We start from the raw sequence: 15,497 nt of genomic DNA on the forward strand, positions 1-15,497 counted from the left end.
TGTTACTTCTTCCTGAGTGGTATTAAAACAAATTTCAAAACAGGAGGATGAATACATGATCTCATACCACAGCACACTTTTTTATTTTTTAATCAAAAACATTTTCATACGTGTAGGTCATGTCCAATAATTTGCTCTTCAGGATTTAAGAGCACAATTGGATGAACGCAAGATGTGTGAACAAGAATTGAAAATTCTAAAGTTGTAATTTTTTTTAAATTTGCCCGAGTGCAAGGAAAAGTTAACAAATTGAACATAAAAAAAAGGAATTCAACCGTGATCTGTCAGAAAAGCAGATGTGGCATTGTGTCTTGAATATTGTTTTCCCATCTTCTTACCATCTGCATCTATGAAGAAAGGAAAGTAATAAAGTAAATACAGGAGCAAAAGTTAACAGGAGTTTACAAAGAAAGCAGACTTCAGAAAACAGAAATTGACATCACTTCAATACACACAACGACTGACTGTGTGATTCATTACAAAACATTGTGCATCTCCTTTGAAAATGACTTTACCTGGGGGACTTTCTGTACACATCTTGTAATGGAGTTCATTAGAAGGTATACCAAATGTAGTGGCCAGTGTGCATTCTACACGATACATACACTAGGTTGGACATGAAAGAAGGAAAAAAAAAAATCTCTCTACAGGTTGGCCAGGCAGAGGGATAGAGATGGGAAGAATGTGCAGCAGGTAAGGGTGATTAAGCATAGAGATGGAAATGTGTTGACTGGTGCCAGTAGTGTGCTAAATAGATTGAAAGAATACTTTGAGAACTTGAATGAAGAAAATGAGAGCAAAGGAAAAGTAGAAGAGGCAAGTGTGAAGGCCAGGAAGTGGCAATGATTAGTATGGGAGAAGTTAGAAAGGCACTACAGAGGATGAAAAATGGAAAGGCAGTTGGTCCTGATGACACACCAGTAGAGGTATGGAAGCAATTTGGAGAGGTGGCTGTGGAGTTTTTTGCCAACTTATTCAACAGAATACTAGTGGGCAAGAAGATGCCTGAAGAATGGAGGAAGTACTAGTTCAGTTTTTAAGAACAGAGATGATGTGCAGTGCTGTGGGAATTATAGAGGAATAGGAATATGAGTTACACAATGAAGTTATGGGAAAGAGTAGTGGAGGCTAGACTCAGGACCAAAGTACAGTGTCTGCGAGCAACAGTATGGTTTCATGCCTAAAAAAAGTACCACAGATACATTATTAGCCTTGAGTATGCTCGTGGAAAAGTACAAAGAAGGTCAGAAGGAGCTACATTGTCTTTGAGGATCTAGAGAAAGCTTATGACAGAGTACTAAGAGAGGAACTTTGGGACTGCATGCGTAAGTCAGGTGTGACAGAAGTACGCGCATCGCCGCGACTGCCGTAAATAGGAGGCCTGCTAGAACACGCCTTTATGTGCGTGCGCTTGACGTATTGGCCACACCTGAATCAAGCGACGAGGTGGATGATAGTCTGTCTTTTTTTTAGGGGGGGGGGGAGACGCCATCACACAATTAACCCATAGTGCCTCTCAATCGACGCATTGAGCACCCCTGGTGTAACTAAATGTCCTTTGACATGGCTCATTATGTTGATGACTTTCGACGTAAATGCGCTCACAGTACATGAAGTAGCTCGGAACATGTGCTTTTGGCATCACTTCCGTACACGCTCGGTACAGGTAACTTTGCATTTCCTTTTTCCGGGGAATACTGATTGTTTAGGAGCAGGCTTGTTTTGTTAACATTTATGAAATAAACGCATAAATTAATGTCAAGACTACACAAAATAAGCGACGTCTTTCAATATGTATTCTTTCTACTCGTAACAAATTTTACGCGCGTGATTTTTCACGCGCAACTGTGCAGATTCGTCAAATGTGAGTGAGTGGAAATGAGTTCATTAGAGGGACAGCCAAAGTTGGATGATGATGGAGACAAGGTACGAGAGAGTAGACTTCGATGGTTTGGACATGTTCAGAGACGAGAGCATGAGTACATTGGTAGAAGGGTGCTGAGGATGGAGCTCCCAGGCAAAAGAACAAAAGGAAGACTAGAGAGAAGGTTAGGCTAGGCTAGGGTTATATGGAAAAAAGATGACACACTGCGGCAACCCCACATGGGACAAGCCAAAAGGAAGGAGAAGAAAGAAGGAGGAGGTGTCTTAACATGTCTGTGATATTTTTTCATGCAAAAAAAACTTGACAAATATTCAGAAATTACATATTTGCCTGGGTAGTGAATATGTACAATGGACCGAGCTGCCAGCGCTCAAGGAGTGCAACACAAACTATGACGTCACAACAGCGACCCTCTCCAGAAAAATGTATTCGTATCTATATGATTCACGTAAAAGCCCTACTTTGAGGTCAAAAGGGCAAATGCCAACTGATGGGTAATCAATATTTGACTTCAATTTACCTTTTAGGGAAATTTCAACCACTTGTGAACATTCTGTAAAAATATTTCAAAACACACACCTTCCACCAAGTGGACTGTCATTCTGAGAAGCGCGTTTAACCAATGAAGTTCATGACAACAAGATGCAGGACAGTGTGAGCGAAGAGAAAGTCTGCAAACGCTCTCTCTGGTGAGATGGATAGGAAGTCTCCTTTGTTCTGTGGGTTGATCTGGATACGAAGACACACTAAAGAGGCATAAGACATATACGATTAGCAAAAGTGTGTGGTGTTTTATGTTCAGCCAACGGTTAACTGTAGCTGACAATTCTTCGCATTATCAATTACAATCCTAGTTCCTTGTACTATATTTCCTCAAAATATAGCCAGCATTCACTCCACAATGAAAAATTTGGGGTTTAAGATAATTCTATGTAGGCAAATTATTAGGTCGGAACTCACACTAACAATCCAGATAGGAAAATGCGTAGATTTTGACATAACAACAACCTTCATGGATGGATAACCTTTTCAACGGGTTTACCTGCTAGAATGAAAGACCCGACACAAGAGATGAAGCCAGAGAGAAAGCTGTTGAAGGGGAATGTTCCCACGAGCAGACAGTAAAGGAACTGCAGGGCTCCGGTCAGCAGGATATACAACAAATACGCATCGACCACTTTAAGCTTATTCGGGGTTGTATTAGTGTACTCTTCAAGAAACCGAGAAATTACCGACAAAACTGAAGCCGACATTGCTGCGCTTGGTCAACTATTTGGTCAAGTGCGGTGTTGAAATGGCTAACGAGCACCGCGCAGACGTGACGTGACGTGTCCGTAAAACTCGGAAATAGTTATGGTGCAACAGAAAATGCAATCCGGCTCAGTCTTCGAGTAGGAACGGAAGCACAGCAAAGACAGAGATTTGCAACAAAGATATCCATACACAAGCACCGATGGAACACTCTGACAATATTTCAACGAAACATTTCTTGGCAATCACTACAAAATTAAATTACAATAAATAGACCACTTCCACGAGACCGTTCTGTCTTGGTATTTTGTATTTTGAGCAGTCGTCATTTGAATTTGCTGAAACCTTCGAAAAATGTGTATCGCGTTATATGGCGGTGATGGATACACGTGGTCGGTAAATGTTCATGAAGGCCTTGAGTTTGCCGTTGATCTAATACTAAAACGAAACTAATACTAAACCTAATAACGTTTTCCAGTGACAAATGTCACCGCCAATTCGCTTTATTTTTAATTATTTTAAAGTAACGGCCAAGTGATTCCTCTTCCTTGTTGTCAATCTTTGATTTAAATCACCTGACAAAGAATGTACAAGTTACAAAACATTACGATCGGCAGCACACAGCAGCGACAGGAAATGATTACGCACAAATAACTCGGATAACTTTACCCAACACCGTATGTTGTCACCAGGAATACTTCTATGAATGGATCCTAATCCCACTACTACGGCACCGTTGCAAGGCGACAGCGACACAGGGTAAGGTGCAAGTTATTAAATGTTCCTGCTGTTACTTTGCGTCACTCGCTGTCTGGAGGAGATGCATTTAAATTCTTTCATTCATCATAAGTCGTTGTAGTTTTTCCAGGTAAGGAAGAGGAGCATTTGATTACAAAAAAATAATCAGTGATTTAAATGTACCGGTCCCAAACTAGTGTGACGTTATTGCTATTGTCTATTATGGATTTTTTTTTTTGTTCATAAAATAGTCTAATGGTATGAGACAATGATATGATTAATCATTTATTATGGGCATGGATACAGTGCTTTGATAGTATTATCCGATACCTGGAATGTTTTGTTTTATTTTGTTTTCCTTGACTGAGGAGGAAGTAAACTCAAATCAAATTGGGGAGCAAAAAATACCATTCTGTTAAATGAAATTGAATCAAATAAGTAAACCGTCAAATGTATCAATTTTGAGTAACCATAATCCGTGTAAATCCCCACACCACTATTATCCTATTCATTAGATAGCTGTTGAATGTAGCTCAGGTTAAAGGCCACGTAATATGTTATATTGTAAAATGATATAATATTTGAACCGCCAGTCAAGACTGTCAAGTGGACCATAAAGTGACCTCCTGTTGATGATATCCTAATTTGAGGAAAAAGAGAAATGCACTGAAAATTGGAAACTGGGAGCAGGGGGGAATTGAACTATGGATAGGTTTCCAATTACGCCATCTTGCATGTCACCACCAGCCTTAGACCAATCGGATAAATTAATGGAAGAAAAAAACTTGATACTTCATCTATCACCTGTGTTCTTTGACTTCTATGACACACAAGATGGCGTATTTGGAAACCTTTCCATTGTCAAGCGGGTCGCGGTCTGAAACAATCCACCCATCCCCGCCCCCCATCCTGTCATGACACCGGGTTCACCATAGGGAGCACAAACCCCAGTTTGAAAAACACTTTTGTAAAGCCAGTGATCACGACTGGACCCTCATCAGAAGAAAAACATACAGTATCATAGTTTTATTTATTTGCGTTTGCTTTGTTTTTCTTTGTCAGGGCAAGTTCTCTCTGGAGCTGGTGGCCTTCCTGGCGTCCAACATCCATGTCCTTATTGAAGGCTACAGAAAGCAAGATTCTTAGTTGTATGATAATGACTTTTAATCTCCTGACTCATCATACAGACATGTTTTTCTTCTGAAACAGTCCATATGAAAGTTTGTGCACTTGAATAAATGTGAGAGCGAGAGAGAGACAGAAAGAGAGAGAGAGAGAGAGCGCAAAATCCAATTATTATGAATGTTTGACTTTCAGTTTTTGAACAGTTGAATTTCTCAGTGTCATTTAAAGAGATTATTGACCTCTAGTGAGTTCATCTTTTCGATGCTATTACTGACTGCATGCAATAGTGCAGTGGGAGCTACCATATCTGTGGCACTTTTTTTAATGGCAGTCACCTCTTCATACAAAGGAGTGTAGGACAAAGAAAACAAAACATTTTTTTCATGTTTAAGATTGTTCATCCTTGGTATCAGAATAAGATTGAATGGCCAAAGGTTTCTGTACTCTTCTAACTGTCATGCTAAACGTCATTGTAAAGGAAGGTTTTTGTTCGTATGTTGATGAATTGTATCGCATTACATTGTGGCAATGAAGGAAAGTGTATTTCACAGCCTTTAATATCTCTTGTCCATTTATTTGTTTATTGTTTGGTTGCAGGTATTCAAAACAATCTATGGGCCAGGTTTGTGACTCTTCCAAGTCAAGATCGAATATGGACTCTGACCCTTACTAACAAAACAGGTCCAAAACCTGAAGAGCAAGGTATGCACTGCTCTGCCCATCTTTTTTTCCCTATTGTTTGTTTGTGAGAGCGAAACAAGCACCGCCTCATTCAGTGTCAATTGCTCTAGTTGAAGTCCGTTCTTTAACTTTTAAGGTACAGTGAATACTCAGTTCTCGAATGTCCCTGTTCTTGAACAAATTAGTTTTTTTTTTTTTGTTTTTTTTAGATTTTTTTGCTTCTGTTTTCGAATGAAAATCCGTACTCGAACGCCCCCGACAAAACCCAGAAATAACATAACGCACGCGGCCCGACATGCTGACCCACAACGCGCTGTATTGTGAATTCCAGCACCCCGTGAAAAAACCTGGAAATAACATAACGCGCGCAGCCCAATAAGCTTACCCACAACCCGCTTTGTTGTTGTGTACAACGCAGCGTCTGTACGCAGACATGTCCCGTTAGCTACATTTACTGACTGTTTTTTCTTCCTATTGAGGACTATTAACCCCAAATCATGGCTCCAAAGAAGTGATACTAGATAAGTTCTTGGGGAAAAGAAAAGAACTTCCAGGGGGTGAGGCACCCCACCGAAGAGATTTGATACATTAATGGATAGTTTTGCATTGTTTTTTTTCTTGTGAACTTTAATTATGCTCTGTTCCATTAGCATTTTTGCATTTTTGTTTTGTTTAAAAAATTTCTTCACTATATTTCTTAAATTATTTTATTATATAAAGTATTTTAACTATATATGTATTTATACTATGCAGTTTATTATCAGGAAACGCTAACAAAAAATCCTTTAAAAAGCCAATTTTTTTGGGCTTGGAAAGCATTATTTCTTTTTCCATTATTATCGTGGGAAATATCATATACCATTATAATAACAAATAACATATATCAATATAATAACTAATCACTTCTCGACCCGCTTCCTGGAACGGATTGTGGTCGACAACCGAGGTTATACCTGTATCTGACTTTACGCCGACTGGATAATACACTGTGTCCCCCCAAATAGCCGAATGATATTTTCAAGGCATATAAAATGAAATAGGCTTCGTGTTAAAAAATAAATAATTCATCAAAATTCCAATAACCATTCAAACACAAAGTATATAGATTTTGAAAGTAATTTCACAAAGTGTCAAATGGAACATGGCACAGATTTTCCATTCTGCTTTTTTGTCCATATCTGCTTTCCAGTTAGTGTATTTTCATTGAGTTTTGCACACTTGTTTGACCACGTTCAAGGATATTCCTTTTCATTACTATTAATAGTTATTGTTCACCCTGAAAAGGAGGCCTCGTAGCTCAGTGGTTAGAGCACTGGTTTGGAAAACCAGGTGTTGTGGGTTCATATCCCACTGGGGCCTCCACTCCCTGAGAAGGGTTGCGTCAGGAAGGGCATCCGGCATAAAAATTGTGCCAAACATATGTGCGTTCATCTGAAATGACACGCTGTGGCGACCCCGAAAGGGACAAGCCGAAAGAAACAAAAAGTTCACCCTGAAAAGGAAGAATTTTAACTTACATTTATCTTTAAATTTAGTTGGATTTCTTATTTATGTGATGACGTTATTAAAAATGATGTCGCATTGTTTGTGACACCCTATATATTGAAGGAAAGCAGAACCACCATACTGTGTGTTGAATTTAATTTGCACCTCATGTCTCAGATTCTAAAATGCCGCTGGTGATGGTCCATGGCTTTGGAGGAGGGGTAGGACTATGGATTAGAAACCTGGATGCACTGAGCCGTTCACGGCCCGTTTATGCCTTTGACCTCCTGGGCTTCGGTAGGAGCTCCAGACCTTCGTTCCCTTCTGATGCTGCCAAAGCAGAGGAGCAGTTTGTCAACTCCATAGAGCAGTGGAGACGGTCTGTAGGTTTGGAGAACATGATTCTGTTGGGACACAGCTTGGGCGGGTATCTGGCTACATCCTATGCCATCCAATACCCTTCAAGGTAATTGTACAAGTTCTAATATTGTTTAAACACACACACACACATACACACACACATTCGTACACACGCACAGATTAGAAGTGCATTGGTAGCTAAGTGCATTTTGTGAATTTTCAACATTATTGATGTATAGTGTATTTTCTTACAGGCTATTTTCTATAAAACACTGAGCTGTAATTCACAAATAATCACCCAAATTTGCTTAGTCAGTCAGTCTGTGTTTTACAGAACACATTGAGAGGAACCTGTGTGAGGGAAGAAAAAAACACCATTTTGACTTGAAGCACACAAGTCCAATTTAAAGATTCTGGCCTCTCTTAACAGATATATTCAAACCGTTTTCTTTTTCAGCAGCAATTTGACAGTCCCAAACAGGAGTCAGCAATGGAACTGACTTATTGATGCATTGGGAGAAATCAAAAATACTCTGAGCAATAAAAAGTGTGCTGCTTGAACATTCATTGTTTTTAAAGGACGACTGACATGTAAGCATGATTTTTAGTATGTTTTTAATTAAAAAAAAAAGGCAGCCGGAATGGACCCATCAATTTCTTCACCACACATCATGATGTTGTCGTAAATGGATTTCTGCATCTCCCACCGTGAAAATCCTCTCGATGCATTTGTGTTGGAGAAGAACCAGGAAGTGACGTTTTTTTGCAGTAGCAGGGTCGAGTGTTTATATGAGTTTATACCTATTGAAACGGCGAAAAATTACTTGTTTTTTTTCATCGTGTTAGCCAAAATGCTGGATTTTGCTCAAACAATTGGGAGAATGGAATCACTCTTCACACTTTTCCAAAGCACCCACTGTGAAAAATGGATTGTACAGGTGCAAAGGATGAGCCCTTTGTGGGTTCTAAATAACAGTTAGTTGTGTATAGAGCTATTAAAAAATAGTTGTGGGGGACTAATTTGTCTCACAGTTTATAGCATGTGCTACATGTGAATTTAGAATAAATCCCCTTGGTCAAACCGGCAACATATAACAAAGCACTTGTATTGCGTTTAAGACAATTTAATCACACACACAATTCAATACAACACAAAAGAAGAAAATAAAAGTACAAAGTCTGTTAAGTAGCGTGTAACACTAGCTAACTAGACGTATAGTCACCAAACTCGAACAAATTCTCCAAAAGCAGCAATAATAAAAAGCTCCGTCCGCATCCGATGACGTAATCCTTCTCTCAGAACGTAACAAAGATCCATGTCATATCAGTAGTGTCTGTTTACTTGTTCGTTAGCAGCAGGATGAATAAAAAGCTCCGTCGGCATCCGACGACGTAACCCTTCTCTCAGAATGTAACAAAAGATCCGCGTACGTAAGTTAGGGGTGCTAAATGTGTCGAAGAGCACGGGCGGGCGTTGTTCATCGCCGCTGGGGCCGGCGTTAGATCTGATGTGGAGGTAGATTGGGCTTGGAGGTGGTTTGGCCGCATGCGAGAGGAGAAAGGAGCTCTCTCCACCACAGGCCACCAGTGTCTGGGCACCCCTGAAGTAGTTACTTCGCCCGGCATGGGTCCTCCTGAGTACGCTACATACTGTCATACATACAGTCGGGGAGTCTGTTGTTAGTTAGATGTGATCCGCATATTATCTAAATATGGTTCAAAACAATAAGGTATTATGGCCCCGGTCACTTCACTTTCTTCTGAGATATTCTCTTCTTCAAAAAAGAGCTTCAGTCTCAGAAGTGGCGTCAGAAAAATCAGAAAATCTCTCTTATTCATCTGGCATAGCAGGTGGCACAGCGTCTTCTCAAGGGCAACTGTCCCAGTGTGACATTTGCAAATGGCATTGCAGGCAATATGGCTGCCACTGGGATGTCAAGTGAGACTTCCGCAACTTTGCGGATGAATGACACGGTCTCCGCTCATTTTTTTTTCTTCGTATAGACATTGAAGTGAATCCTGGGGTCGTGAGTTCGTTTCTTACTGGGGCATCTGAGATGACACGCTGTGGTGACCCCTACTGGGACAAGCCAAAAGAAAGTTATAGACATTAAAGTGAATAATTTTATATGTTGTTTTCATAACTATCTATTTTAAAATGCATATATGGATGTCAGTAGCCCTCTAAGAAAGCTTTTGGCACACTTGAACATTATGTCTTCCTTGCAAACTGGAAATATATGGCATTAGGGGAGGGCTCTGTGATGGCTCAAAAGCTAAGAAGCTTACAATTGCAGTTTGTGAAGATGGGTAAATTCACATCTGGGTATCTGAACATTGCTTGTGGGGCACCCCAAGGTTCAGTCTTTGGTCCCATATTGCTCAATACACTTCAATTCATACATTTTCTACACTGCTTATCCTCACTAGAGTCGCAGGTAAGATAGAGCCTATCCCACCTGACTCTGGGCGAGAGCTGGGGTACACCTTGAACTGGTCACCAGCCACAGGGAACATACAGTATAAGCAAGCAATCATTCACAGTCACTCACATTCACACCTACGGACAATTTAGAGTCTTCAATTTACCTAAACATGCATTTTCGTGCGATACGGGAAAAAAACAGTGCACCTGGAGAAAACCAACACAGGCACAGAGAGAACATGGAAACTCCACACACGCGGTCCTCAAAACTGTGATGTTAATCATCTAACCAATTGTACCACCATGCCACCCAGACTAAAACATCCCAAATTCTTTCCCCATCCACTTTTTAAATTGCAAAAAACATCCAGTGTTCAAATACATTTGAGTCACAATAAGGCAGAGCCTCTTGTTTGACAAATGTGTTTTTAGGGATTATTATTGATATTTGCTTTTATACATGTGTGTGCGTGTATGTTTGTGGTTGTTTGTAACTGTATATAGGGTCATTTTGTTTGTATATATACAGTATTAGAGCTGTATGTATGGAGTAATATGGTGAAAATACACTACAGGTGATACCCAAAAAGGTGATTAATGGAAGAAAACCGTTCCTTGATGGGGATGTTTTTCATATACAACCAGATGTAATTTTGCACTTTATTTGCAAGGCGTGAGTGAGAGCTTGGAAGATTTTCTTCTTCTTGGCACGTGCATCTTCATTTTTAAGTTCCAAATTTTTTGAGTGATTTCTTTTTTTCCAATTGTTGCAGTTGTCGTTTCATTTGCTTTTTCTTTTAAGATGTTTTTTCTTTTTGTTGTTCTTTTCTTTTAAATGGCTCATGAAATAGAGTCACATTAAATCACTTTTTGAAGAACTGCGATCATACATTGTGTATTTAAATCAATGTGATTTATTGTTGTTGTTTTTTTGCCATAGCCCCAGCGAGGGTTGTGTGTGATGTCCCTCGACTTTGTCATGCAATCATGCAAGTACATGATGTCTTTGCCTTTATGTAATGTTAAAAATGGTGTATCAATAAATTATGTGATATTATTATAATAAGTTGTTTGCTTTCTTTCAGAGTGTCCCATCTCATCCTGGTTGATCCATGGGGTTTCCCTGAGAGACCACAGACCCAGAACCAGGAGATTCAAGGTCAGGCCACAGAATTGGTAAAGAGGCCATCTCCACCACGCTGGGTGAAGGCTATTATTTCAGTAGTTTCCCTCTTCAATCCACTGGCTGTCATTAGAGCAGCGGGCCCATGGGGTGAGACATAATATCGGTGTAGTCGCATTCTTTTGCTGAATTTATCATCCATCATTTTACCATGCTGTGTGTTGTTTACACAGGTCCGGGTTTGGTCAATCGATTTCGGCCAGATTTCAAAAGGAAATTTGAAGACCTGTTTGATGATGACACTATGACACAGTACATTTACCATTGTAATGCACAACCTCCGAGGTATGTCATCATACATGGTCACATGATTACATCACAGTCAGATACTGGTTTAGATCTGTACTAAACTGTAACTCTTCATAGAGGCCCACCTCCTGTATAGACTGTTTTTAACTGACATCACACACCTTCCGTTTTAGAACGCGGGCTGTCAGCTGTGATCAAGACCCAGTGCTAGAAAACGGAGCAGTTAGCAAACAACTGTGGCTGTCTCGTATTAGCAGAGTTGATCTAGCAGCCAAGCAAAATACTTGTGTGTGAATACAATCCATGTCTCCAAAATCTGTATTTTCTGTTATATTATAATAAGTTTGCAAAAACGAGTTATCGCAGGATTAGCTGTTTCGTGAGCTGACTTAAAAATGTAGCCATGGAAGTGGAGAAAAAGGTGCAGGATCCATTTAGGACTTGTCCCGGTCGAACATCTCTCTCTCCCCCTCGGTAACAAAAACGAAAATAAGAATCTACACCTCTTTGCATTGTGTGGTAAACTAAGCTTAGTAGTGTGGCGAGACAGGTGGGTTACAATGGATACCGCCGCATGACAAACTCAGCCATTGATGAATTGGTTGTAGGGCTCCAGACCTTTGTAATTCTTTAGTTGGTCCATGGCATAAGCGCTGGTTGAGAAGAGGAGATAGTGGACGATGTCTGGATATGTTATCGATGCCCACAGTTGTGTGCTCCATTTGTGTTTCTCCAAGGCATATTGTCAATCAAAGGACATTTTTTGTCATAACGGTTTCTTGAAACAACATCTAATGAGCACCAATAAGTTTTCAAAGTGTTTTTAGCCATCATGCATCACTTTTAAGAGTCGTACAAACATTTGCGTAACTCCAAAATCATTAGAGTGAATGGCGCGTCAGTAGAGTGAACCCATCCAACACGGCCAGGTGCCCCGGATGTAGTCACGTTGTCGAAAACAGTCTATACAGTATGTAAGGCTGTATTTTATGATTAGAAATTTCATTTTAAAAAAATATCCTCACCTTTATGTCAATGTGGGACATATACTTCTTCAGGTTTTCTTTTTCTCTCACTTCTCACTACTGTATATTTAATTAGAAAGAACCTGTTAAATACTTATTTGAGCTGCTGTACGAGGGGTTTTCGTTTTACGATGAAGTTCTGTTCCAACAGCAGTGACATTGGATAATTAGTAAATATGAAATGACCAAAATTAAGAAACAACAGGAAGCTGAACTGGAGGTGGCAGAAATGAAGATGTTGAGGTTCTCGCTCGGAGTGACCAGGTTGGATAGGATTAGAAATGAGCTCATTCGAGGGACGGCCAAAGCTGGATGTTTTGGAGACAAGATTCGAGAGAGCAGACTTCGATGGTTTGGACATGTTCAGAGGCGAGAGAGTGAGTATATTGGTAGAAGGATGCTGAGGATGGCGCTCCCAGGCAAAAGAGCGAGAGGAAGACCAAAGAGAAGGTTTATGGATGTGGTGAGGGAAGACATGAGGGCAGTTGGGGTTAGAGAGGAAGATGCAGGAGATAGGCTAAGATGGCAAAAGATGACACGCTGTGGCAACCCCTAACGGGACAAGCCGAAAGGAAAAGAAGAAGAAGAAGAAGAAGAAGAAATGACCAAAATTAAAAGTTGTTATTATGGCTGTAGTTGAGCCTGAAATGGAATGACATATTCTTACGCCAGTCTGCAAATGTATTACATATAATTTGTGCCTTCCATAGGTAGGGGGTCCATTCATCCCTCCATCCATCCATATAGCCATCCATTTTCTTTACTCCTTATCCTCACTAGAGTTGCAGTCGTGCTGGAGCCTATCCCAGTTGAGTTTGGGTGAAAGCCGGGGTACAACCTCAACAGGTTGCCAGCTTATCGCAGATGTCGTTCATCATAAACCATACATTCCAACATACTGTATGCATGATTAACACAACAAAAAATACACAACCCGTTTTGATGATCAACAATACGTAGTATTTGGATCAAAACTCAATCTTCAATGTCGTGCGTATTTTTACTCTGTTATTCAAAATTGTTGCAGAAAATGTAATTTATTTGGAAGCTGTCTTTCTGTTAACACAGTTAACTTTCTGAACATTTAAGGCCCTACAGCGATTCCCCTAAAATTTAGGGGAACTTTTTTAAAGATTATTAGTACTTTACTCCACAAATAAATTACCCTCTTATTTTTATAGTTTGTCAATAGCTTGTAAATTTCACATGTAATCCCTGCCAAAATGTCACTTTTGCATTGAGTGATGTACCATTGTTTTATAATTTCCCTCTTTGCTTTTAAATCAATACTTTTTTATGTAATCCTCCATTTGTCTTTTCCTTCTTTATTCCCAGTGGCGAGGTGGGTTTCCGGGCCATGGCTGAGTCATTGGGGTGGGCGAAGAGACCTATGTTGCAGCGGGTCCATCTGCTACCCAGTTCCATGCCACTCACCATGCTGTATGGAGCCCAGTCGTGGGTTGATAGTTCCACCGGGGACAATGTGGTCCAGGCTAGGAACCCCGCTCGCACCAAAGTGCTGGTGAGTCATGATGCAGTTATCGCATTATCAACCTTGAATTGGTTTTCCTTCCAAGCATCAATCTAATCTAAGTGTTACTCTGAGTGTTTATTGGGGGAAGGCATCTTTGTCCCCTTTTTTTTCATAAAGTTGGTACTGTACTTGTTTTTACAGCTGATAAATGATGCCTCTCACCACGTGTATGCGGATCAACCGGAGAAGTTCAACAGAGTGGTAGAAAACATATGCAACTCAGTTAACTGAATAGAGTTCATGTAATACTTAATGTGTACTGTATAGAAAGACACAGACACATTTGGGAAGTTTCTTCATGTACCGGTGTATCTTCAGCATTCTTACATGAGTATGAATTATGTTTTTGTCTTTATGTCATAGTAGTTATTCATACAGTATATATTATCAAAACTTTTTTTTGTGCTTAGCACTTAATTTCTTTCTAACTTATTCGAGGTATACTGTACACTGTATTTAGCTCCAAGAAAATAGTTCATTGTTTACTACTGACTTTAATGTAGACTCCTTTGTTATATGCAGCCAATTAGTTGCTTTTTGTTTGCTTTAAACAAGATTTTAAGCATAATAGGACTTTGGGGCATATTGCTATATTTATTTTGCCAACTAAAAAAAAAAAAGACAGTTTAATCGTATTTTTCTTTTTATTATTGCTACATTTTGGATTTTGCTTATGATTGAATTTTGTACATTGAAGAAAATAAAATATTTTAGTCTTTGGAACTGTCTGAAGAATAATTACATAAATATGCAACTTTAAAACATGATTATGCATAATCCATAGATGACCACCATTTAAATTTAGCAATTTCATTTTTGTAAATTTTCCACTAATCTTGGGCAAAGTTTTCTTGCTTTTATGATTTTAAATCACATGATACCAGGTCAAAATATTTGAGTCCAGAGTCATAATAAATTTGTAGTTACTGAAGCTAAATTTGATAGCAGAAAACATTCTAGTCAATGAAGCTAAAACAAACCTAAGTTGCTCCAGAAATAATTCTGCTTCATCCTCTACCACTAGATAGCAGTGTCACGTTTCTGATCACATAGCCTGTGTTAGGGTTGAGGACCTATAACTTTGGGGCATTGTCTCTTGAGCATCTGCTTCACAGAATAACGATTTTTCACACAGCACAGTGATTAGTGATCTGTGCAATGATACATTCTCCCAGCATCCAATGTTGCCTTCCAGAAAGCCTTATACAGTACATCATGCATAAGATCTGCATTTTTTTTCAAATTGTAGTTGTCATTAAATTATGTATTTTAATGATTTGAATTTAACCCCACATTTAAGTGGTTTCACACCTTAGATTCTGCTGTAATAATCTTTTATTAAAAAAGGAAAAGCGTTGGCCTCACAGTTCTAAGGACTCAGATTAAATCCCAACCCTCCCTGTGTGGAGTTTGCATGTTCTCCCCATGCCTGTGTTGGTTTTCTCCAGGCACTCCGTTTTTCCTCCCACTTCCCAAAAACATGCAACATTAATTGGACACTCTAAATTGCCCCTGGTTGTAGATGTGAGTGCGACTGTTGTCTGTCTCAATGTGCT

General features: G+C 39.6%; 2 protein-coding genes and 1 non-coding gene across 3 annotated transcripts; 2 read left to right on the forward strand and 1 right to left on the reverse strand.

The window, feature by feature from the left end:
* Positions 1–59: 59 nt before the first annotated feature.
* dad1 (defender against cell death 1) lies at positions 60–3,283 on the reverse strand. The gene is made up of 3 exons (XM_061838666.1): positions 2,928–3,283; positions 2,465–2,631; positions 60–347 (listed from the first exon to the last, which is right to left on the reverse strand). Exons 1-2 carry the CDS (start codon positions 3,136–3,138, stop codon positions 2,501–2,503), a joined length of 342 nt encoding a protein of 113 aa, XP_061694650.1. The 5' UTR covers positions 3,139–3,283; the 3' UTR covers positions 60–347; positions 2,465–2,500.
* Positions 3,284–3,427: 144 nt separating this feature from the next.
* On the forward strand, positions 3,428–14,664 carry abhd4 (abhydrolase domain containing 4, N-acyl phospholipase B). Its single transcript, XM_061838664.1, has 8 exons — positions 3,428–3,895; positions 4,937–5,022; positions 5,597–5,701; positions 7,343–7,631; positions 11,036–11,223; positions 11,307–11,418; positions 13,743–13,929; positions 14,083–14,664. Exons 1-8 carry the CDS (start codon positions 3,843–3,845, stop codon positions 14,170–14,172), a joined length of 1,110 nt encoding a protein of 369 aa, XP_061694648.1. The 5' UTR covers positions 3,428–3,842; the 3' UTR covers positions 14,173–14,664.
* trnas-gga (transfer RNA serine (anticodon GGA)) lies at positions 6,967–7,039 on the forward strand. Its single transcript has one exon. It is a non-coding gene; the product is annotated as a tRNA-Ser (tRNA).
* Positions 14,665–15,497: the final 833 nt, after the last annotated feature.

The sequence above is a fragment of the Syngnathoides biaculeatus genome, chromosome 13 (assembly GCF_019802595.1).
Source record: "Syngnathoides biaculeatus isolate LvHL_M chromosome 13, ASM1980259v1, whole genome shotgun sequence".
Taxonomy (NCBI): Eukaryota; Metazoa; Chordata; class Actinopteri; order Syngnathiformes; family Syngnathidae; genus Syngnathoides; species Syngnathoides biaculeatus.

What these genes read in the sequence shown, in the direction of transcription:
- dad1 (XM_061838666.1), bottom strand. Translation starts at nt 3,138, where the DNA reads ATGTCGGCTTCAGTTTTGTCGGTAATTTCTCGGTTTCTTGAAGAGTAC. An exon ending in CGGGTCTTTCATTCTAGCAG is followed by an intron (nt 2,632 to 2,927) that starts GTAAACCCGTTG and finishes ATGCCTCTTTAG; the next exon opens with TGTGTCTTCGTATCCAGATC.
- abhd4 (XM_061838664.1), top strand. Translation starts at nt 3,843, where the DNA reads ATGGATCCTAATCCCACTACTACGGCACCGTTGCAAGGCGACAGCGAC. An exon ending in CAAGGCGACAGCGACACAGG is followed by an intron (nt 3,896 to 4,936) that starts GTAAGGTGCAAG and finishes TTTCTTTGTCAG; the next exon opens with GGCAAGTTCTCTCTGGAGCT. An exon ending in TGTAATGCACAACCTCCGAG is followed by an intron (nt 11,419 to 13,742) that starts GTATGTCATCAT and finishes CTTTATTCCCAG; the next exon opens with TGGCGAGGTGGGTTTCCGGG.